The 23,738-nt window shown below is 46.0% G+C and overlaps 1 protein-coding gene across 6 annotated transcripts in view; it reads right to left on the bottom strand.

Annotated features, from left to right (window-relative positions):
* DGKD (diacylglycerol kinase delta) overlaps positions 1-23,738 on the bottom strand; it is a 977,235-nt gene that overhangs the window by 459,145 nt on the left and 494,352 nt on the right. For all 6 annotated transcript variants that reach the window (XM_078666032.1, XM_078666033.1, XM_078666031.1 and 3 more), the window contains one exon: positions 18,462-18,747. In XM_078666032.1, the coding sequence (XP_078522158.1) occupies positions 18,462-18,747 (286 nt within the window). The remainder of the gene's footprint in view (positions 1-18,461; positions 18,748-23,738) is intronic.

Raw genomic sequence — 23,738 nt, 5'->3', positions numbered from 1 at the left:
AGGGCGGCCTCACGAAATGGGTACGGAGCAGCCCATCAAATTCATGAAACACATAAGGAGTGAGTCCCAATGTTGAAAACGATGCTTATTCTCAAGTTCAAGCAGCGCCTCCTTCAGTCATCTAACGTTTCGGCTACAAGCCTTGTTCACAGATTGGAAGTGAATACACTCATGTGCACGTGGGCATGCTATTAAAAGACTTTAATCACGTGACTCAGTTCTACATACTTCAAGTCCCAAAGTGCATTGTGCTTGTTCTTTGTTCAATAAACTGGCAGTCCTCGAATATTATTACCTTGGTCGCAGATTCATTAAGGCACAAGCACCTATGTCATTTGCGGAATACTTTCAAAAAAGTCACGTGAGTATGGGTACATTACCACAATGTTCTTGTTGTCAAAGACTTGAAAACAGAGTCAGTTTTACATCATGATCATGGCAGGCTGTCAATCTGCCTGGATCCCTTCCTCGCGCTATCCTTTCGCACAGTGGCACTTCCTCAGTAGGTTTGGTGCGTGAGTGGGTCAGGCCCCTCCATCAATCTCCAAACAACAGTTCCCCGTTCTGGAGCCCAGGACCCTTCAGGGCAGCCTCACGAAATAGGCACGGAGCAGCCCATCAAATTCATGAAACACACAAGGAGGAATATTTTTCTCTTGTTGTATTCATCAGTTGTAACCACCATGTCACTGCGCCGAAAATGCCTGCACTATTATGCCACTATGATTTTACTCCACACTTGCAAACCGAAGTACTTGTCTGAATGGTGCGGCTTACGTTTGCTCTGACTAGCATTTAATTGCTCTTGTATATACACACCTCTAATCCGTTGTTTTTGATTTTTCTCTCCCCTTTCTTTCCCCAAATTGTAATGTATTACAGTTATCTAAGGCAATAATAATCAAGCATGCCTAAATAAATGTCCTGATGATGATCCACGCATTGTTCACCTGGATCGAAACGCCGTCGACACCATAAAACACCTTATGCATTACTTGAAATACTATTATTGACCTTGTAAAGGTGTTCCGTGCAATTTGTTTTTTGCATTAAGTTTTTTTTCTATAACAAACCGTGAGCATTTCCTGAGCTCCTTAAATGTTTCCTAAACTATTTATCTCTCTTTTTGTAGTAGGATGCAGGCTTGTGTCCCACCTTCTGTATTTTTGTTTATACACAATTCTTTGAAAATGTGGTAAATATTAAATATCAGACCTCTGTCCGGCTGGACAAGTTTAATCAATATAGAACTGATTGGGTCTATATTCATTTATGCACATATATCCCTGTTTCCCTAGGGACCACTGTAGCTTCAAATAATTGATTCCCAAGGTCCCTGGCTGACTTTACTTTGGCTCCCTTGTTGTCTCCAAATATATTAAAAACAACAAAATCAGTGTCCTTCCCGTGTTTATGGAATGTTTTGCTTTTAATTATTGCTTGCTTTCTGCACTGATAGTGCATGTGTATAGATAGCGTGTGTACAGGATATATGAGGTCCAAATATATTTTTTAGCGAGTCTTTGGTCATGCGCGCTCGCTCTTTCCTTCCAATGTAAATGTTTATCTGTGAAAAGGCCCTCTCAACATTGGCTCTTGAGACAGGCAACGCCAAAACAGCCAGTACACAATTAGCTAACTCTGGCCAAAGATATAGCTTTCCATGCCAATACTGGTGCACCTGAACATTGTGTTTGTCTAGGACATGTTCTGCAACATAGGTTTTGTATTGGGCATATATGCCCTCAGTTATTGAAGCAATCAAAAATGAAGCAGTACTTTTCAAAGTCTGGAGAAAAATCAGAAGGGATCTAGAACTTGTGCAGATTACCTCAGTGAGGCTTCATTAACTTCAAGTGCCATGGTTGGTTAAGGGACATTTCTTTGCATCATTGTAAGCCATTTCTCATAGACTGTAAAAGGAAAATGCTACTTACCAGTATGCATCTGTTCTTGGCATGTAGAGCTGCAGAATTGCACACTATGCATAGATGGCCACCTAGTGTTGGGCCCGGATGTTTGCAGTTTGTTTTTCTTGTAGAAAGTCTTTGGAAGTCACGAGATAGGTGACTCCTCCTTTTGGGTGATACTGCGCATGGGCATCGGCTCCATCCCCAGATTGTTTTTCGCCATTAGGAAAGTGATGGAGCTAAGAGATAGTGATGACCATGTGTGTTTGTATCTAATGACAATAATACTGGAATAGATAAAGGTAGTGCAATTCGGCAGCTCTACATGCCAAGAACAGATGCATACTGGTAAGTAGCATTTTCCGTTCAAGGCATATGAGCTGCAGATTGCACACTATGCATATATTGTATAGCAGTACCCACACTAGCGGCGACCACCCGTATCTGTTGCAGTTATTTGAAATAGTGTTTTAAGCACAGCTTGGCCTACAGTGGCTTGTTGCTTTGTTTGCACATCTACACAATAGTGTTTTGTGAATGTGTGCGGTGTAGACCATGTAGCTGCTTTGCAGATGTCTTCTAAGGGAATGTTCCCTAAGAATGCCATGGAAGCCCCTATTTTCCTTGTAGAATGGGCTTTTGGAGGAATTGTTAGTGTACGCTTAGCTTTATGATAACATATTTGGATACACTTAACAATCCACCTGGCAATACCAGATTTTGATATTGGGTTGCCTTTATGCGGTGGTGAAAAGGATACCCAAAGCTGTTTTGTTTTCCTAAAGCTCCGTGTTCTCTCTATGTAATTTAGTAATGCTCTTGACATCTAAGGTGTGCAGAGCTCTTTCTGCTACTGTTTGTGGCTGCGAGAAGAAAACTGGCAGTTCCACAGATTGGTTTAGATGGAATGGTGAAATTACTTTTGGCAGGAATTTAGGGTTTGTACGAAGAACAACCTTATTGTGGTGCATTTGCAGAAAAGGTTCTTGAATGGTAAATGCTTGCATTTCACTAACTCTTCTTAAAGAAGTAATGGCTACTAGGAAAGCCACTTAACATGTGAGAAATTGCAATTCGCATTTGTGTAAAGGTTCAAATGGAGGTCCCATGAGACGTGTGAGCACTATGTTTAAGTTCCACACAGGTGAAGGTGGTATTCTTGGAGGTATTATTCTTTTGTGACCCTCCATAAAAGCTGTAATGGCTGGCACTCTAAAAAGAGACAGATGCTGTCTATTTTGTAAGTAAGCTGCAATGGCAGCTAGGTGCAACCTGATAGATGTGTAGGCTAAATTACACTTTTGAAGGTGTAGTAAATAGCCTATAATGTGTTGGATGGATACATCTAGGGGATTTATGTTGTTGTTTTGACAGTATATTACAAAACGTTTCCACTTAGCAGCATAACATGCTCTAGTGGTGGGACGCCTTGCTTCCTTGATAACATTCATACATTCTTGAGGGAGTTTGAGATAGCCAAACTCTAGGACTTCAGGAGCCAGATCGCAAGGTTGAGCTGAGCTGGGTCCGGGTGCCTGATCTCTCCATGGTTCTGAGTTAAAAGACGTGGAGATAGGTTTAGTTTTTGATGTGGTACCACAGATAGCTGGATCAGGTTGGTGTACCACTGTTGTCTGGCCCACGTTGGAGCTACTAGTATAAGCGTTAGCGAGTGTTGTTGCATCTTGCATACTAGTAAAGGCATCATTGGTAGAGGAGGAAAAGCGTACGCAAATAGTCCTGACCAGTTCATCTATATCGCATTGCCTTTGGCCAATGGGTGTGGGTATCTGGCGGCGAAGTGTGGGCATTTTGCGTTGTCGTGGGTGGCGAAGAGGTCTATCTGAGCTGGTCCCCACATTTGAAAGAACGGATGAAGAACTTGTGGATGAAGTTCCCACTCGTGCATCTGCTGAGTCTGCCGACTTAGCAGATCTGCCATGGTGTTTTGAACCCCTGGGACGTGTTGGGCTATTAAGAAGATGTTCTGAGGTATAGCCCACCTCCATATCTGCTGAGCTAGTTGAGAGAGCTGCAGAGAGTGTGTCCCTCCCTGTTTGTTTATGTAATACATGACTGTCATATTGTCTGTGTGGACTAAGACAGTCTTGTTTGCAACTTGTGTTTGGAATGCTTTTAGAGCTAGAAACACAGCTAATAACTCCCGATGGTTTATGTGGAGTAGTTTTTGCATTGGTGTCCACTTTCCCAGCGTGGTGTGATGCAGTAGGTGGGCTCCCCAGCCGGAGAGCGATGCGTCTGCTGTTAGTATGATTTGTTGAACTGGCTCTAGGAACACTCGGCCTTTTGACAGGTTTGTTCCACCATTGCAGAGAGCGATGAGTCAGACTGTCTAATGAATATGCTACTTACCAGTATGCATCTGTTCTTGGCATGTAGGGCTGCTAACATTCATATCTTAGCATTAGATCTCCGCCTAGTGTTGGGTCCGGATGATCGCACATTGTTGTCCTGGAAGAGTCTTCGAAGTATCCTGAGATAGGTGGCTCCTCCCCTGGACTACAGTGCGCATGGGCATCGGCTCCATCCCCAGATTGTTTTTAGCCATTGTGGCAGAGATGGAGTGTAAAGTGTAAGGATGTCCATGCTAATGATTGAATGCAAGAGTATGTCTGCAGCTGCGACAGGCACCGGGGAGGAGGGTGGGCGATATGAATGTTAGCAGCCCTACATGCCAAGAACAGATGCATACTGGTAAGTAGCATATTCAGTTCGAGGCATGTGGGCTGCTAAATTCATATCTTAGCATAGAATATATAGCAGTCCCTCCATTAGCGGCGGTTGCCCGTGCCAGCTGCAGAAACCTGAAAAAGTGTCTTGAGAACAGCCTGCCCAACAGCTGCTTGCTGTTTGGAATGCACATCAACACAGTAGTGTTTTGTAAAGGTATGTGGTGTAACCCATGTGGCTGCTCTGCAAATATCTTCTAAAGGAATGTTTCCAAGGAAAGCCATGGATGCCCCCAATTTGCGAGTGGAGTGCGCCCTTGGGGGTATTGTTAAGGTGCGTTTGGCCTTTTGATAGCAGATCTGGATGCACTTAACAATCCATCTGGCTATTCCTGCTTTGGAAATAGGGTTGCCCTTGTGCTGTGGCGAAAAGGCAACAAAAAGTTGTTTTGATTTCCTAAAGTGTTGTGTCCTGTCAATGTAGTACATCAACGCCCTCCTAACGTCCAAGGTGTGGAGCATTCTTTCTGCCACTGTTTGTGGGTTTTGGAAGAATGCAGGCAAGTCAATAGTTTGGTTGAGATGAAACTGTGACACCACCTTCGGAAGGAATTTGGGGTTAGTACGTAGTACCACCCTATTTGGATGAATTTGTATGAATGGCTCTTGGATTGTGAGCGCTTGCAGCTCACTGACGCGTCTCAGCGACGTGATAGCGATAAGGAAAGCCACTTTCCATGTTAGGAACTGGAGCTCACACGAGTGTAGTGGCTCAAAAGGTGGGCCCATCAGCCTGGTGAGGACCACGTTGAGGTTCCACACCGGAGCTGGTGGTGTTCGCGGGGGAATGACTCGTTTCAGACTCTCAAGGAAGGCCTTAATGGCAGGCACTCTGAAGACAGAGATGCTGCCTGTTCTGAAGATAAGCTGCTATGGCGGATAGATGTATCCGAATAGAAGTGTACGCTAGATTGCACTTGTAAAGGTGTAACAGATAGCAAATGATGTTAGGGATAGATGCATCTAGCGGGTTTATGTTATTGGCTGTACAGTGAATGACGAAACGCTTCCATTTTGCAGCATAGCACGCTCTGGTAGTCGGCTTCCTTGCCTCCTTGATGATGTCCATGCATTCCGGAGGTAGTTGAAGGTAGCCAAACTCTAGGACTTCAGGAGCCAGATCGGCAGGTTGAGCTGTTGCGGATCTGGATGCTGAATGTCTCCATGGTTCTGCGTCAAAAGCTTGGGCGTTAGGCGCAGCCTTTGATGCGGCACCACTGAGAGCTCCAGAAACGTGGTGCACCATGCTTGGCGCGCCCACGTTGGAGCAACTAGGATGAGTGTCATCGAGTGCTGCCGTAGTTTTCTTGCCACCAGCGGTATCAGAGGTGTTGGTGGAAAAGCGTACGCAAATTTGCCTGACCAGTTCATCCATATCGCATTGCCCTGCGACTGTGGGTGAGGGAACCTGGCGGCAAAGTGTTGGCATTTTGCGTTTTCGTTTGTGGCAAACAGGTCTATCTCCGGATGACCCCACTGCTGGAAGTACGGGTGGAGTACTGATGGGTGTAACTCCCACTCGTGCATTTGATGGCTGTATCTGCTGAGCAGATCCGCCATCTGATTGTCTTTGCCCGGGAGGTGTTCTGCCATGAGGAAAATGTTCCTTTGAATGGCCCACTTCCACATGCTCCGAGCCAGAAGAGACAGCTGTGGCGAGTGGGTGCCTCCCTGCTTTTGAATGTAGTACATCGCTGTTGTGTTGTCCGTCCGGACTAACACTACCTTGTTGCACAGATGTACATTGAAGGACTTGAGCGCCATGAAGATTGCCATCAGTTCTAGATAGTTGATGTGCATCTTCTGTTGCTGCGTCGTCCATAGTCCCTGCACTGTGTAAGTGAGCAGATGAGCTCCCCATCCCTGGAGAGATGCGTCCGTTGTCAGGATAATCTGTGGCACTGGCTCTTGGAACAGTCGGCCCTTGCAAAGGTTGTGTGGATTCCACCAATGCAGAGAGTTGTACGCCCGACTGGTAACCAACACTAGGTCTGTCAATTGTCCCTGAGCCTGTGTCCACTGATTTGCTAAGCACTCCTGGAGCGGGCGCATATGCAAACGTGCGTGAGGGACTATGAAGATGCAGGAGGCCATCATGCCAATCAACTGCATGAACACTCTCGCTGGAAGCGAGTGCTGTGGTTTGAACTTTTTGATTAGAGACTGCATGCTGTCTATCCTGACCTGGTTTGGCTGAGCCATGGCCGTCAGGGTATTGATTGTTGCGCCCAGAAACTGCCGGACGTGTGCCGGCTGAAGGTGCGACTTTGGGTAGTTCAGCGAGAAGCCCAGATTGTGAAGGAGGTGAATGGTAGTCGACATGTCCGCGGCGCACTGTTGTTCCGACTTGGCTTGAATGAGCCAGTCGTCTAGGTAGGGGTAGACATGGATGTTCTGCCTCCTGAGGTGCGCCGCCACCGTCGCCAGACACTTGGTAAACACTCTTGGGGCGGTGGTCACTCCGAAGGGTAGGACTGATAATGCCTGCCTTGGATGGTGAACCTGAGATATTTCCTGTGGGACGGGTGTAGTGGTATATGGAAATAAGCATCCTTGAGGTCTAAGGTTGCCAAGAAGTCCCCTTGGTTTAACAAGGGAAGAATCTGTTGCAGTGTAAGCATATGGAAATGTTCTGACAATATATACAGGTTGAGGGGACGCAGATCTAGAATGGGTCTGAGAGATCCGTCCTTCTTTGGAATAAGGAAGTACAGGGAATATACCCCTGTGCCTTCCTCCTCCACTGGCACGAGCTCGATTGCGCCTTTTTGCAGCATCACCACTACTTCCTGCTGCAATAAGTGCAAGTGCTCTGCGGACATAGGCCGTTGCCTTGGTGGAATGTTGGGTGGAGTGGACTTTAACTCTAGACAATAACCGTACTGGACAAGTTTTCGCACCCACCTGTCTGTGGTGATGTTTGTCCAGACTGGCAGGAACTGCTGGAGTCTCCCCCCGACAGGTGTTAAATGGTCGGGGGCAGTGACAGAGAGTCACTGTTTGTTTGGGGCAGAGGAACGGGTGTTGTTGTTTCCTCTGCCACGTCCTCTGGTGCTGTTTCCGCGATAACCCCCTTTATTCTGCTTGGGGTACGAGGACTGTGCTCCACCTCTATTGAACTGAGATTGTTGACCCATCTGTCCTCGGGTGACTCCACGTGCACCTGAGCGACGAAAATTGTTGCCCCGGAATTGTTGTGACTGAAGGGCCCCCATAGATTTAGCTGTTTCGTTGTCTTTTTTAATCTTTTCGAGGGTGGTGTCAACATCAGGACCAAACAGTCTATCAGGATTGACGGGCTGGTTTAGTATTGTAGTTTGAATGTCCGGTTTAAACCCTGATATGCGTAGCCACGCTTGTCGTCTCAGCATGACGCTAGTGTTAATGGCCCGTGCTGCTGTGTCTGCGGCATCAAGTGCACACTTTATGGCTGCGTTGGAGATGAGTTTTCCCTCCTCTATAAGCAGTTTGGTACCCTCTTGAAACTGCGGAGGCAAGTGTTGTAAAACTTGTTCTAGGGTGTCATAATGCGCCCTATCATAACGTGCCAATAGCGCCTGTGTGTTTGCAATACGCCAGAAATTGGCCGCTTGCGCAGCTACTCTTTTGCCCCCTGCCTCAGGCACTTTAGACTCCTTGTCTGGGGGAGGAGCTTCACCCGTTGTCTGGGAGTTTGCCCTCTTGCGGGCATTTGCGACCACAAGAGAGTCTAGTGGCAACTGTCCCCGAATGTATGCAGGGTCCGCAGGTGCTGGTCTGTATTTTTTCTCGATGCGTGGATTGACCACCCTCGCCCTAGTGGGCTCTTTAAAGATGTCTGCAGCATGTTTAAGGACACCTTTGAGCATAGGCAGTGTCTTTACTGTTCTTTCAGAGACTGAAAAAGTATCAAACAGGAAATCTTCCTCCACTGGGTCAGCATGCATGTCCACATCATGATTAGCAGCTGCCCGTTCAATGAGTGCCTGAAAACCTGCAGAGTCTTCTGTTGGGGATGCACGTGCACTGAAAGGCTATGGGTCCTGCCCCACATTCTGTATCCCTTGGTCACCTATATCATCATAGGAATCCTGCTGTGCATCTGGTTCATTGATGGGAAAAGTGTACTGGTCATCTTCTCCATATCCCTCCCCCTCAGAGTGGTCCGGGGAAGGTGTTGGGCTCCTTCTAGGAGGAGGCTGGATAGGTTCAATGAGGGCTGGAGCGTCCTGTGCAAGCCTCTTCTTCTTTAGAGGGATAACATAGGAGTCTACTGGTTGGGAAGTGATTTTCCTCTTGTAAAGGGTCAACTTGCCAGTGTCTGCGTCGATAAAACGCTCAGAATCGTCTCCTGCGCCGATTTGTCGACCTGATATTCCCCCAGACGTGGACGACTCTGATGCCTTTGGCGCCGTCTTTGGCGCAAAGGCCTTTGGTGCTTCCTTCGGTGGGAGAAGGAAGAGAAGTTTGCCAGCAGACTTTGCCGGTATGTCCATGGGCGTCTGATGAGACTGCGCCGGCGCCGACGTCGCAGAGGACTTGTCTCGAATTCTCTGGAGCGAAGTGGCGATGAGGGATGCGTCAGTCACAGCAGCACTTGGCGCCGACGAGGAGGCCTTCACCTTGCCTTCGGATCCGACGTCTTGTGGGCCCTTTGGAGTTTTAGACGTAGATGCTGCAGTTGTAGACGCAGAGTCTTTGGACCGATGTGTAGAGCATCCACTTTTCGATCCGTGTGATTTTGCAGGCTCCGTCTCAACCCCGCGTCCGACTAACGACGTTCCAGTCGGTACCGGAGTCTTGTCGCTTGCTTTGGCGGACTTTGACGGCGTCGGACCGGTGGACCCGTGCCGGACGACCTTCTTAGAGGATGCCTCCTCTGCCGATGACTTCGGCACTGTCGAATCGACAGTCTTCTTCGACTTCTGTGGACCGGAGGCCGACGGAGTCGATGAGGTAGCAGGCTTTGGTGTTTTAGGTTGGACGACCGCCATCTTAGGTACACTCGAATCCGTTAGTTTCGGTTTCGTTTTCGGGTCGGCCATTTTAGGTGTAGTCGATACCGTTGGTTTTAGTTTCGGTTTCGATACGGGCTGCGTAGCAAGTATGTCCGTGGCCGGGCCTGAAGGCGGGGCCGTGGCTTGCGGTACAGGGTCTTGGGAAGGCCGAGTGGCGATCCCGTGACCCGACCCTGATCCGTGTAACCTTCGGGGCATAGCTCATCCTCCGAGCTATCTTCCGCGGCCCCATAAACTTCCTCGACGTCCCCTACCTCGTCGACGTATTCAAGGCCTTGACCCACGACTCCATCATCGTCTTCTGGATCCGCCTCGACCTCCGTCTCGGGCGGGGAGATTTGAAGATGATGGCTTAGGCCCTCTTCTTCCTGGTCGCCGAAGATGTTTTCTGGATCCGGGGCCGCTTGTCTCGCCTCAAGGCGCACCGCGCGCCGAAGCTTGAGCGTCTTCTTTGACCTGAATCTGGAGCAGGCCATGCAGGTCTCCTCGTTATGGTCTGGCGAAAGGCATTTGTTACAGACCGGGTGCACGTCAATATGCGGGTATTTTGACCCGCATAGTGGACAGTATTTAAACGGGCTCCGCTCCATGCTGAAAAGTTTCGGTCGTGTTGCGATGAGAAGGCCTCGATGTCCGAAGAGTAATACGACTCCGCAGATTCCGACTCAAAGAGACGGAAGAACTCGAGACCGTACGCAAACAATACCGACGTTGTGAAACTAAGGCCTTTTGGCCTTAAAAAAGCTAAGTTTCTCGGTTCCGACAGAGAGACGTCGAGACCGCATCCGAACCCAATGGCGGAAAAAAACAATCTGGGGATGGAGCCGATGCCCATGCGCACTGTAGTCCAGGGGAGGAGCCACCTATCTCAGGATACTTCGAAGACTCTTCCAGGACAACAATGTGCGATCATCCGGACCCAACACTAGGCGGCGATCTAATGCTAAGATATGAATTTAGCAGCCCACATGCCTCGAACCAGCAGACGCATCGCTCTCCGGCTGGGGAGCCCACCTACTGCATCACACCACCACCAACACTAGGTCTGTTAACTGACCCTGAGCCTGGTTCCATTGATGTGCTAAACATTCTTGAAGTGGACGCATTTGCAGTCTTGCGGGAGGTACTATGAATATGCAAGATGCCATCATCCCTATGAGTTGCATAAACACTCGAGCTGGAAGCGAGTGTTGTGATTTGAATTTTGTTAGGAGCGTTTGCACACTTGTTATCCTTGCTGGAGAGGGATAAGCTAGTGTTAGTTGAGTATTGATTGTAGCTCCTAGGTACTGTTGTGTTTGCGATGGTAGCAGATGTGACTTGGTGTAATTTACTGTGAAGCCTAAGTTGTGGAGTAACAGTATTGTATTGTGAGTGTGTTGTACAAACTGGTTGTACGACACTGCTTTTATGAGCCAGTCATCTAGATATGGGAAGATGTGGATGTGCTGTCTTCTTAAGTGTGCTGCTACCACTGCTAGACATTTGGTGAACACTCTTGGAGCGGTCGTTACTCCGAATGGGAGTACCTTGAGTTGGTAGTGCTGTCCTTCTAGCACAAATCTTAGATACTTTTTGTGCGCTGGTGAATTGGGATGTGAAAGTAGGTGTCTTTGAGATCTAGTGTGACAAGAAAGTCGTTCTGCAACAGGAGTGGAAGGACTTGCTGAAGTGTGACCTTATGGAAATGATCTGATTGTATGTAAGCGTTTAGAGGTCTGAGGTCTACAATAGGTCTGAGATCCGTCCTTCTTTGGAATCAAGAAGTACAAGGAATATACTCCCTTGTTCCTTTGATGTTTTGGAACTCTCTCTATTGCATTTTTCTGCAGGAGAGAAAGTACTTCTTGTCTGAGCAGCGTTAAATGATCTTGTGACATTGGACGCTGTTTGGGTGGTATGTTTGGGGGGTAGATGTTAGTTCTAGAGAGTAACCTGACTGAATTATTTGAAGCACCCACCTGTCTGATGTGATGTCTTCCCAGGCTGAAAGGTATTGCTGTATCCTTCCCCCGACAGGAGTGGAATGGGGCGGGGGAAGGGGAGGGTAGTCATTGGGTAGGGGTGGAGGCAGAGCGGGAGTTGTTATTTTTGCCTCTGCCTTTGTTGTTGTTACCGCGGTAACCTCCCCTTTGGTAGCCCTTACTGTAGGTAGACTGAGTGGGGCTTTTGTATCCGGTGGAAGGTGTATCTGATGAGTACCCTCTGTTTGCACCTCTATATGTGGAGCGATCAAATGAACGTCTGGGAGCCTGCGACTGCAGCGGTCCCATAGATTTTGCTGTGTCGGTGTCTTTCTTCATTTTTTCGAGGGAGACATCCACCTCGGGTCCAAATAAGTGTTGCTCATCGAATGGTTGATTGAGTATAGCACTTTGGACCTCTGGCTTGAAGCCAGATATACGTAGCCAAGCATGCCTGCGCAGCAGGACGCTAGTGTTGACGGCTCTGGAGGCTGTGTCTGCTGCATCTAGTGCACAGTGGATAGATGTGTTAGTGATAATTTTTCCTTCTTGAATTAGCTCACTAGCTCTATCTTTAAATTGATCAGGGAGATATTGCATTATTTCTTCGAGCTCATCATAATGTGCCCTATCATAACATGCTAGTAAGGCTTGCGTGTTAGCAATTCGCCACATGTTTGCTGCTTGTAAGGCCGTTCTTTTCCCTGACGCGTCAAGGAGTTTAAAATCCTTGTCTGGTGGGGGAGCTTCTCATGATGTTTGAGAGTTAGCTCTCTTACGTGCGTTAGATATGACTAGAGAGTCTAGGGGAACTGGTCCCTTTATATATGCTGGGTCAGATGGTGCAGCTTTATACTTTTTCTCCACTCTTGGGTTTATGACCCGTGTCCTGACTGGGTCTTTAAAGACCTCAGAGGCATGTTTAACCACGCCTTTGAGCATTGGCAAAATTGTTGAAGACCTTTGTGCGGTGTCAAATGTGTCTAGCAGGAAGTCCTCTTCTATTGCATCGGAGTGCATGTCTACCCCATGGTATTGTGCTGCTCTGACCAGTAATTGGTTAAACCCCATGGTGTCTTCTGGCGGTGAGGGCCTAGAGGGGTATATATCATCTTGTGGTACATTTGGGACGTCTGGTGTAGTATAGGCGACCCATGGCTCTGGAGAGGCTGGGGGAGAATCTGGATCCTGTGGATCAGCCCCTGTATCCGATATGTCGTCCCCATTATCATCATGTGTGCTAGATGGTATAGGGGAGAGAGGTGGTGAAATATGGGGGGAGGGATTGGGTGCAGGAGACGGGGAAGGTACATGCATAGGCGAGGTAGCAATGTCCTTCTTCTTTGGGGCCAGAGCTGGTGCTGGTGCCTCTGATGGTCGTTTCTTTGATAATGTCAATCGACCAGTCTTGGGATCTTTTATGAGAGTTTTTTGCTTTGTATCCGGAGCAAACAAGTTTCTTTCAGGAGTGTGACCTTTCGGCGTGGAAGCTTGTTTCAGCGCCGTAGCGGCTTCTTTCGACCTCTTATCTTTAATGGGGGAAGCCGGGGTCTTTTTCGGTTCTGAAGTCTTTTTCGGTTCCGGGTGTTTTTTCGAGTCTGATACTTTTTTCGGCTCCGGTGTGTGCCTCGGCTCCGGTGCTTTCTTGGTGCTGGAAGCTTTCGGCGGCTCCGAAGTTGTTTTTGGCGCCGAGGAAACACTGTTTCGGCACCGATGGATTCGGTGCGGTACCAGATGGTTTCTTCGGTGCCGGTGTGCCAGCACCGAGTGGGGTCGACTTGAGCCCGAGTCGCCCGAAGGCCTTATTGACTTCTTGGCAGAACCCGATGGTGGGGCTGTCGAAGTAGTGTCTTGTGTGCACCCGAGGGCGAGGGTGTGACCGTAGCCTTTTTAGTGTGTGTCGAGGGAGGGTTGGGGTCGACGGTCTTACTTACGACCCGCTGCGCTGGAGTCACCTCCTCGACATCAGAATCTTCTGCCTCCGAGTTGCTGTCGACGTCGTGCTCTTCTGGGACGTCGACGCCTTCCTGGAAAATGTCGTCCAGAATCGAAGCTGAAGATCTTTGAGCCATCGTTCGTCTGGCTCTCCGGTCCCGGATAGTCTTTTTGGAGCGGAAGGAGGCACAGGCTGAACAGTCCTTGGCCTCGTGCTCCGGAGAGAGGCAGAGGTTACAGACCTCGTGGAGGTCGGTGTGGGGAAACTTCGATCGACATTGGGGACACCTTTTAAATGGTGTCCTTTCCATTAGCTGGAGTCGAGGCCTAGTTGTTCCCGAAGGCCGTAGTCGACGACCGCAATGGACGTTCTTGGTCTTGACGAGTGTTGTCGACTGGAAAACGCTTTGAAGAGTATTTTCATGAAGCCGGTGAGGATTGCGCGCCGACGGTAATCGGTTCCAACAAGGAACGCTGGAACCACATCCGAGCCCGGTGGCGGAAAAAAACAATCTGGGGATGGAGCTGATGCCCATGCGCAGTATCACCCAAAGGAGGAGTCACCTATCTCGTGACTTCCAAAGACTTTCTACAAGAAAAACAAACTGCAAACATCCGGACCCAACACTAGGTGGCCATCTATACATAGTGTGCAATCTGCAGCTCACATGCCTCGAACTAAAATTTCCCGAAGTGCTCCTCAACATTTCTTTGCTTACCAAGTGGCAATAATTCGAACATGGAGCATGTTCCGGTGCCAAAGTCACTAAATGTGTTGCCCGGCCTATTCTCAAGGAGATGTTTCACATCTACACCAATTACGCTGAACACTTGGTAGACAATGGTGTTTTCAGACTCTAATATTTTGATTAATTCCACTACAGCAGTCATGTTTTCCTGTAAAAACCTAAGCATGCAGTAAACTGTTCTTTCTTCACATCACTATCAATATGTGACTACTTACTTATTTACCACTATCACAGATGCTTTGTGACAACATTTTATTCACATATACCTGTCACTACACCTTGCATTGAATGTTTAAAGCCTGGGGTGTTTGCTAATTCACCCACAATCAATACTGACTCCCTAGAAAAGGGGGCTGATGTACCAAAGGATTTCACATCTTCTCTGTCTGTGGATAAATGTGATGGTATATATTGGGAAATATTCTTATGAAACCAGCCATTTTACCTATCAGTGAAATCAAATGTAGCCAAAATATCAAATATGATTTTTAGATTTCCTGACTCTCTACATTTTTTAAAATAACTAATTAAGACCTAAAACATGCTTCGAAACACTGCATCTTTAGACTAAAGAACACAAACCTGAAAAAAGCAGAAGGAAGAAGAGACAATATTTTAGTGACATCCCTAAACAACAAAACTCAAGCAGCTTAATGTTAGCCCAGTCTTTCTTGCTGCTGCCTTATATAACAAAGTTGCATTGTATTGGCCCCTTCAGGAAGAATTAAAAATGACTTTCACTCATTGTTTCCTTTCTTTGAATGGCACTTAGTTTGTGGCTGTGAAGGTGTTTTTTCAGTGTTTATATGTTTACACCGGTGATGGCTATTTTCCTTTTGGTGGGGTTTTATCAGTTATTATAGGTTTAAACCTAAAACCAGATAGTTAGTATATATATATATATATATATATATATATATATATATATATATATATATATATATATATATATATAAACACATATACACTAAAAAAAACAAAGGTTACAGGGATGTTATAGTTAGGCTCAGATTTCACTCGTACAGAACCAGTGAAATTTGGCAGTTATAGCTAGCTGAGCTAACTATAACTTACGTCCCGTAATGCACTGCTTCTGACCTCGCATATTACATCACTCATGACATGGTCAGTGACATCGATGATGACATCATCCAGTGAGTGTAAGTATTTTGTAAGTGTTTATAACTGTGAAACATATATACTAAGGTACTACAAAAGTTAAGGTAGTATACTAGGTGTACTACTGAGTGATACTACTTCGAATATATATTGTGTGAGTGGCTGTATGACTGTATGTATCCTTGTGCAGTTGGGTATGTGAGTGGCTGTCTGTATGGGTGTATAAGTGGGTGTGCGAGTAGCTGTGTGGGTGCGTAAGATGCTGTGTGAGTGGCTATATTGGTGAGTGAGTTGCTGTGTCAGTGGCTGTGTGGGTGAGTAGAGGGGCGAGTGGCTGTAGGTGTGCAGTGACCATGGGTGAGTGAGTGGGTGTCTGGATTGCTAAATGCGTGAGTGACTGGGTGTATTAGAGTGTGAGTGTGTGTGAAGGGCTGTATGTGAGTACGCAGATGTGTGAGTGCTTGTATGGATGTGTTAATGGTATGTAAGTGGTTGTGTGTGTGACAGAGTGTGAGGGATTATATGGGTGAGTGAGTGGCTGTGTTAAGAGGCTGATTGAGTGAGTGGGTGTCTGAGTGACTTGATAGGTACATAAGTGGGTGTGTGAGTAGCTGTATAGGTGAGTGTGTAGTTACGTGACTGGCAGCATGGGTGAGTGAATGGTTGTGTGAGTGGCTGTACGAGTGAGTGAGTATGTTTGTGAGTGGCTCAATGGAGGCTATGGAGACTTGAGTCGGCGTATGAGTACTAGCATAGGTTAGTGAAAGGCTATTTGAGTGGGCATATTAGAGTTTGTATGGGTGTGTAAGTGGTTCTGTAGATGATGTCATCAGGGCTATACATGCCACAGTCTCTGAAATCCTTATCCAACTCGATCTGATGATATGTCGAGGTTAAACCAATGGTTGAAACTATTTTAGCCCCTTCAAGCAGCAAAAGCATGTCTGCAATATTTGGAAGAGGATATTAGTCAATCGCCACATTTCTATTCAGTTCTCTGAGGTCCACACATAAGCAAAGACTTCCATTAGAGTTATTTGGTCACCACAAATGGAGTCAACCACTCTGTACCTTTACCACTGAAGAAATGCCTCTTACAGTTTCAACCCCAGGATCAAGCAATTATCTTTTAGAAGAATAGTGGGACACTATTCAGGTCCAGCATAACTCTAAGATCACTCGAGGACGCCACTTCTGGAGGACGCAACGCGCGGAGTAGGATGAAGATGTTCGGGTCACTCTCCACTGCATGATGGGACCTTGGAATTATAATTACGAGTCTACAACAATTTTTACTTAAGTTCAGCACGAATATACGTACTTCTACATCACATGAGACGTTCACCCAGAAACGCAGCGGACATTCTGAAGTGTGGCAATACCATTACTAGTGCTTAAAACACGATATTTCGACTATTTTTGAATTCCTACCTATAGCACACCAGAATATGTTTTTTTTTGCCTATCCTGAACATTTTACCTTGGATGTATTATATCTTGAAAGGATCGCTGGCGTCGATCCTAGTTTACTCGGGATCCCTAGAAAACTTCAGGGGGTCTCTCAGAAGAATATTTTGAGATATTGCGGTAAAATTTTTGCGAGCCTTGAAAAAGTCGCATTAACACGACAAAACACGTGTCGGCAGTCTGCTCTTCCAACCTTGTACTTCGAATCATCTACATTAAGACTCCAATGGATCTTCCATATTGTTTACTAAATTGCTATTGACATTTGTTGCTTATTCTATCAACCTTTTACACTTGTTTTGGGTTTATTGAAATCGTACTGACTACTTAGTCAGATGTGAGACACACTAATGGTTGTGTTCTGTAATTTATATTAACTCTAAGATCACGTTGGTGAAACCAGCTCAATATGCTGTCTCCTTTCCTCGATACGTACATTTTCCCATTAACATATCTTGGGTCATATTCTATCATGCTTTCAAAGTAAACATGCAAATGAATGGGCTTACCCCATATGCATATGGTCTAGTGTCTGGATTGCCCTTGAGTTTTGTTTCAAAGAGATTCTGCAAAACTATGTTAAAATTCGCACCAGAATCAAACATCATTTTGGAATTTTCTCTATTCACTCTTATCTCCTTTATGGGAGTGTTGGTCTTTATCTCCCCTACCTGTAGTACAATTTGACCACACTAACAATTCATGTCCCCATCACTTTCGCTGTTATTGTCATCAATCTCCAAAACATTGTTTCCCTGGAATAGACTTCTTTTTACATACTAGAGCAAAGTGACCTTTCTTCTTACAATAATTATATAAGGCTTTACTGGCAGGACAATTTTTATCATTAGCTAAGTATCCTGGCTTCCTAACACCTACAGCATTTTCCTGAATAATCACTTTTCTTCAGTTTTTGTAACTGTACTTTTATCCAATTTCCTTGTGGAATTACCAACTACTAAAGCTTCTTCTCCATTGGTTTTGTCTCTTTTTATAGTTTCTACGCATGAAAGGGAGTGCTCAATGGTCTTAGCCACAGCCAACATCTCATCCAAAGTTGGCTCATCCTTCTCTCTGCAGTTGGGCTATGGAAGGACAAGAAATGGAAGGTACAGAAAGCAAACATGGGAAAGTCAGGGGGAAGGAGCAGCTATTGTTGGCTACTAATGACTGTAGTTCATGCAGACTAAGGGTCAGCCACACAGAGAGGGATTGTGGAGAAAAAAGCAAGAGAAAAATATAGAGAGAGATGGAAAGAGAAAAAGAGAGTGACCTTCCTTGCTACTCACAACAGTTCAATTCAACTGAAGAGATTGACTGTGATATTGTTCAACAAAAGTACAGTTAACAGCATGTATTTCTTAAAAGATATAAAGGAGCCATTATCAAATGTTACTCTGCCAGGAAGACTTAAAATACAATATACAAATCTCATGGTATACTGCTACCACAGCTGAAGCCACTGCAGATAGGTGATCATCCCTCTCATTGAAGAGAGGTGTAATTTCCATACAACTTGGAGAGCAATCAAAACCACTATGATTATGCATGGAGCTGCTGCTAGAGTTACCTTTTTCTGCTTGTTCTATTATCTGCCGAAGCGCTTTCTTTAGACTGTTGGCTCTTAACATCAACTGCTCCCGGGGTCGGAAAATTTGAGGGCGAGAAGTGCAGGAGGATCCACAGGTGGATCCTGTAGACTGGGTGCTGATGTTGTCAATAGCATTCCTGGACTCGTCACAGTCTTCCTGTTCCTCAGCGATAGTGGGAGGGGGATGTGGACAGCAGGAAGCTGCTTCTGATTCATCAGTCAATGTCTTTAAAAGTGAATTTAGCTTCTCCTTCAAGACAGAACACTACAAGGTAGAAAGTAGCAAAATGAGACACTTCAAGGACCAGCCAGGCCCCAACACTTGCATTAACACATCCAATAAGTCTCACTTTTTGTTAATAGTGAAAGGCTTGGTGTCATTTGCAAATAACAGTTTTGCTAAATAAGTTGCATACATAATAAAATAGACAGAAGCAAGCATGTTGTTCATAGTTGCTCTGGAACATTTTATTACTCTCATGACAGATACATGTTTTCAAATATCAACTGAGTATATGAATTAACAGTAAAGACATTTGGATACTAAGTATAGTGTAAACAATTTCAACTGAGAGCAGGTGGTACTTTACCTGTTGCCAATGTCAACTTTTCAGGAATTATCACACACATCTATCACTCCCACAAAAAACACATGATTCTATAAAACCTGTTGCTGTGTAATATCAGCCACAAAACATCAGCACTTATTTAAAAAAAATCTAATTCTATATCAAGTCAGCATGCTAAAAAAATCTTTATTAGTGTTCGGCTTAAACCAAGGAGAGACATTTTGAAGGAAAACAAACAAATGAAAAAGGAAGGAACCTGGCAGCATCAGGGTGCCATTCTTTCAGTTAGATTCAAATTGTTTTATTCACAATTTGCTTACACTTTCCACAAGAATACATGCACATTATAAAACATTATAATTAAGTCATTTTACTGGTTAAAAAACTCAAATATGCAGCAGCCCAACTACTCCCCCTAATAAATCAGCAGATTATTACCAAGTTGGTTGCCAAATAATAAATACCAAAGACCAAGAGATCATCTGGCATCTTATCCTACTTAAATGCATAAAAGCCAATATGTACCTCTTTGGCCACTCAAACCAAACCCATGATGGACTAGGAAAGGACTTAAAGATGAATGTCTGAAACAGATGGGCCAATAATAGAACTCATGTGGTAATTGGGAAAGGGTCGCAATCTTAAGCAACCTCTTCTTGCTATTACAGCTTTGAAATAGCTACTTTGACAATTCTACTTTTTGAATGTAACCTCTTGGGTTGGACGATGATTTAAAAATATATCTTTACACGAGTTCCACATCTGTATACCCAACCACCTGAAGCCACCAGCATACCATATATAGTGCAAATCAGAAACATCTCCACCTTTACCAGACAAAGCAGAACAAGCTCAGATTTTTCTGTTAAATCAGAGACCTGAAATCTGCCTATTACATGTGGAAAAAAATGGGGTAAAATGATAGCCAGGCAAAGTACCTGTTCTCCACTGTGAAAAAGTACAACAGTTTTTTTTTGTTCTCAATGTCATATGTGGCCATTCAATAAACTTGCCCCTGATCTATATGCTGGCCAATATTCATTTTTATAAAGGATAGATAAAATGCCTTAGAGAGGGTGCAAATTCTTGCTGCAACCAAGATGCCAAACTTGTGGTGGGGTGCTTGTTCAACCATGGTGCCTCACTTGTCACTGAACCACTAAGCAGCTTAGAACTGAGTGCCATATCCTTAGGAAGGGGCTCTGCTTTGCTGCAGTGCTCTTAAGGAATGCCATTGCTCTTCCGAGACCCTGGCAGGAAAGCCCCAAATGGGCTGCGTGGGGAGCCAACCTGAGGCTGCCCGTACCCTGGTTTACACCCACCCACACTTTGCGGTGCACATACCACAGGGTGAAAGGAACTTTGTCTGCCTAATAGTGCTGTGGTCAGCCTCACCCCTTCCTCTTACACCCATGCCTCACTGATCCTTTGCAGGGGCCAGGCCTGACTCTCTGTCAGCTCGAAGAAAGATGTGGGGACTACGGGTACTGCTGTGGCACCTGCAGAAATGGTGGCTGTGTAGCACAAGGCCCGAGGACAGTGGCGTGGTTTTTCGCTCGCCCCCTCCCACTCCTCCCCTTTTCATTCTGGGGGATGTACAGGCTACTGGTGACTGTAAATGGGGGCAGGGTGGCAACACTCTGCATCCCTCGACCAGTTCTGAGACTCTTTCCTATCCCATCAGAATTTTTTTATTTTTTTATTTATTTATTGCATGATTTAAAAACCATTGCAAATACAAAACTTTAAAAATACAAATAAAATAAATAATAAAAATAATAAAAAATAAGAAAAAATAAGAAAAAAATGTCAAGATTTCATTTAAAATGTCATAATTCGTAAAAACCAGCAATAACATCATAAAACCAGTAGGGGTAGCAATAACAGGTGAAGCTTATGTAACATTATGCCAATGGGGAATCGCATGCTGTCGGCGCCTCACTGAGTTTTTTAACAGCACGCTCCATGAATTTAACTAGGGCACAGTTTAATTTAGTGTTCCTAGGATCAAAGCAGGCCAGGCCTGCTGCTCTACAGCTTCTGATCATTTTTATGTTCCAAAGAGGCTTGAGCAGGCCTCGTCTCTCGGTCAGCAGTTTTGGGCACAAGCAACCAATGTGTGTAATGTCTTCTTTATGGTTCCCACACAGTCGGCTCTCTTTTCCATTTTGGCCAATGAGTCAGCAAGTTGATAACTCCCAGTCTCAACTTTAAGAAACTTAATTTGGTTCGTACACTAAAAGATATGGTAAGGTACGGCTGTGGGATTAGCAGGGCATAGGATTGAAGGGTCAGGGGGTGGGATCAAGCGCCTTAGGGAAGCAGTCATTTGGAAGACAGTGGCATGTCCGTAGTACAGAAATGCCCCCCCCCCCCATTTTCATTTTATTCTCACCTTCTATTAGAAATGGAGGTCTCTAGTTGGCAATGGCTTGCACCTTAGTCCAAATAGGGACCCTTGCTTCTAGTCAGGGTAAGGGGGATACACTTCTAAAATAACCCCTGCTCACCCCCTTGATAGATTGGCACGGGCAGACAAGCTTATCTCAGAGGCAGTGTGCGAAACATTCGTGAACACATACAGTAATACAGTAAAGACACTACAAATGGACAACACACCAGTTTAGAAAAATAAGTAATCTTTATCTAAACAAGACCAAACGGCAAAAATCCACAATACAGTATCAAAAATAAGGCTCTTAAATGGTAGAAATAGTTCAGTTTAATGCAAGTTGTAAATGCAACACTTTTCTCACAAAGTACCTTTAGATGGGTCACGCAAAACAAACGAAAGGGTCGCAGGGAAGGTGATGCGTCAGTTCCTTGCTTCGGGGGAAGCGATGCATCTGTTCCTTACTGCAGCCCATGGGAAGCGATGCATCTGTTCCTTACTGGAGAGGAGGCGATGTGTCTGTTTCTTACTGCGTTCCGGTTAAGATGTGACAAGATCGTGCCTCGATGTGTGGTGACGATCCGGTGCGATGCGACAAAATGGCGGCTCGATGCGATGATCCAGATGATGCATGAATGTTTGTAGCTGCACGACAGGTGCTGCAACGGTTTTCTTGGCGATGCATCGGGACCCGGTGTAGATGCGGCGCGCTTCTTCCCCATGGCTCGGCGATGCGTCGGGACCAGGTGTGTATGCTGCACGAGTCTTCTCCGTGACTCAGTGATGCATCGGGAATCGGTGTGGATGCGACACGCTTCTTTCTCAACGGAAGTAGACATTGAGGCAGAGTTGGATTCTTGTAATGTGGAATATAACCTGGAATAGAATTATGTGCATTTTGATAGCAAGAACTTAGTTGTCAAGTAAGTACTTTTAAAATGTTTATTTGTTATAGGTAAGTAAAATGTTCTCTTAGAAGCGTCTTTATGCAGCTAGGCTTTCCAATGGGAAAACAGGCATATGTTGCATACAGTTATTTAAGGTCGGTTTCTGGGGATCTCCTTCTGGACTTAGAGTCGTAGGGGTACAACGTCGAAAGTACCACCAGCAGTCACTTTTTACCTGCTCTGGGGCACCCAGGTGCAGAGATGCTGGTCGAGTTGGTAGATTTGCATCAATGACCCTTGCGTTGTCGGTCTCGCCAGTTGAGGGTGCAAAATCAGGACAGCTGGGCCACTCTGGAAGTGGGTCTCTGCGGTGCGGACGTCCCTCGATGGCTGCTCAGTCTCATTGCTGTTAAAGTCCCGACTGGACTAAAATAGGCCTTGGCTGCTGCAAGGGGTACGGTAACCCGGGTATCAGTGCTGTGCAGCTCCAGTCAGTCCTGTTGTCCTCTCATTTGGTGGAGGGACAGATATGACCTTCAGGTGCACAGGTACCTCTCCCTGGGGGGCTGGTGCATCCAGTTGGCTGGGGAGCAGAAATGTTGTGAGCCAAACTCTGCTTCCTCGGTGCCTACTAACTGCAGGGGAGCAGCTCCTCTACTCCAAGGGAGATTGCTGACAATTTGTGAATGGCTGGCAGTCTACCAGGGTTCTTGAAAGCTGCCAAGCTTCAGGATGAGTTGCTCAGGTCATGATAGTCGAGACTGGTGCAGGCAGGGTTTTAGCACCAGAAGTCCACAGCAACTCTTCAGCTCTCGTTTTCATGCATCTCTTCGTAGTCCTCTTCTTCAGGATCCTTTGAAATCCAAGGTCCTGGCATCAGGGGTGCCCCTAAATCAGGGGTGTTCAAAGGAGTGACAGGTAGTAGCCAATTGGGCTACTTACCTTTAGGGTGACTACAGACCCTATATGACCACTTCCTGTGGGAAATGGGCATTACCCTGCTCCAGTGATCCTCATTCCACCAAAAATCAAGATGGTGGAATTCTATTTGTCATGTTCACATCAGGTATCCCACCTTAGTGGTGGAACTAGCCTGATGGGGAACACGCCTCCTGACAAGCTAATTGTCCTGCCTGTCCTGGTGCCAAATGGGCCTCAGGGCAGGGGCTGACATCTCCCAAACTTGGGGGAAGCCGTGGTTGCATATCAATGGCGGTAGAGGCCTTTGAAACCTCCTGCCTTGATATGCTGATTACTTAGTCATCCTGCTTGGAGGAGGTGATAACACCTCCAGCCGGAGCAGGCCTTGTTTCTGCCTTCAAAGAGTGTGAGCTCTCACGTGCAGGGGGTCAGAAACCTGTCTGTGGTGGCAGGCTGGTCTTCACCAGTCTCCACCAGTCAGCCAATA

This window comes from Lissotriton helveticus, chromosome 11 (assembly GCF_964261635.1).
Source record: "Lissotriton helveticus chromosome 11, aLisHel1.1, whole genome shotgun sequence".
Taxonomy (NCBI): domain Eukaryota; kingdom Metazoa; phylum Chordata; class Amphibia; order Caudata; family Salamandridae; genus Lissotriton; species Lissotriton helveticus.
The sequence above is the reverse complement of the archived record's forward strand: the minus strand, read 5'-3'. Positions and strand labels throughout refer to the sequence as shown.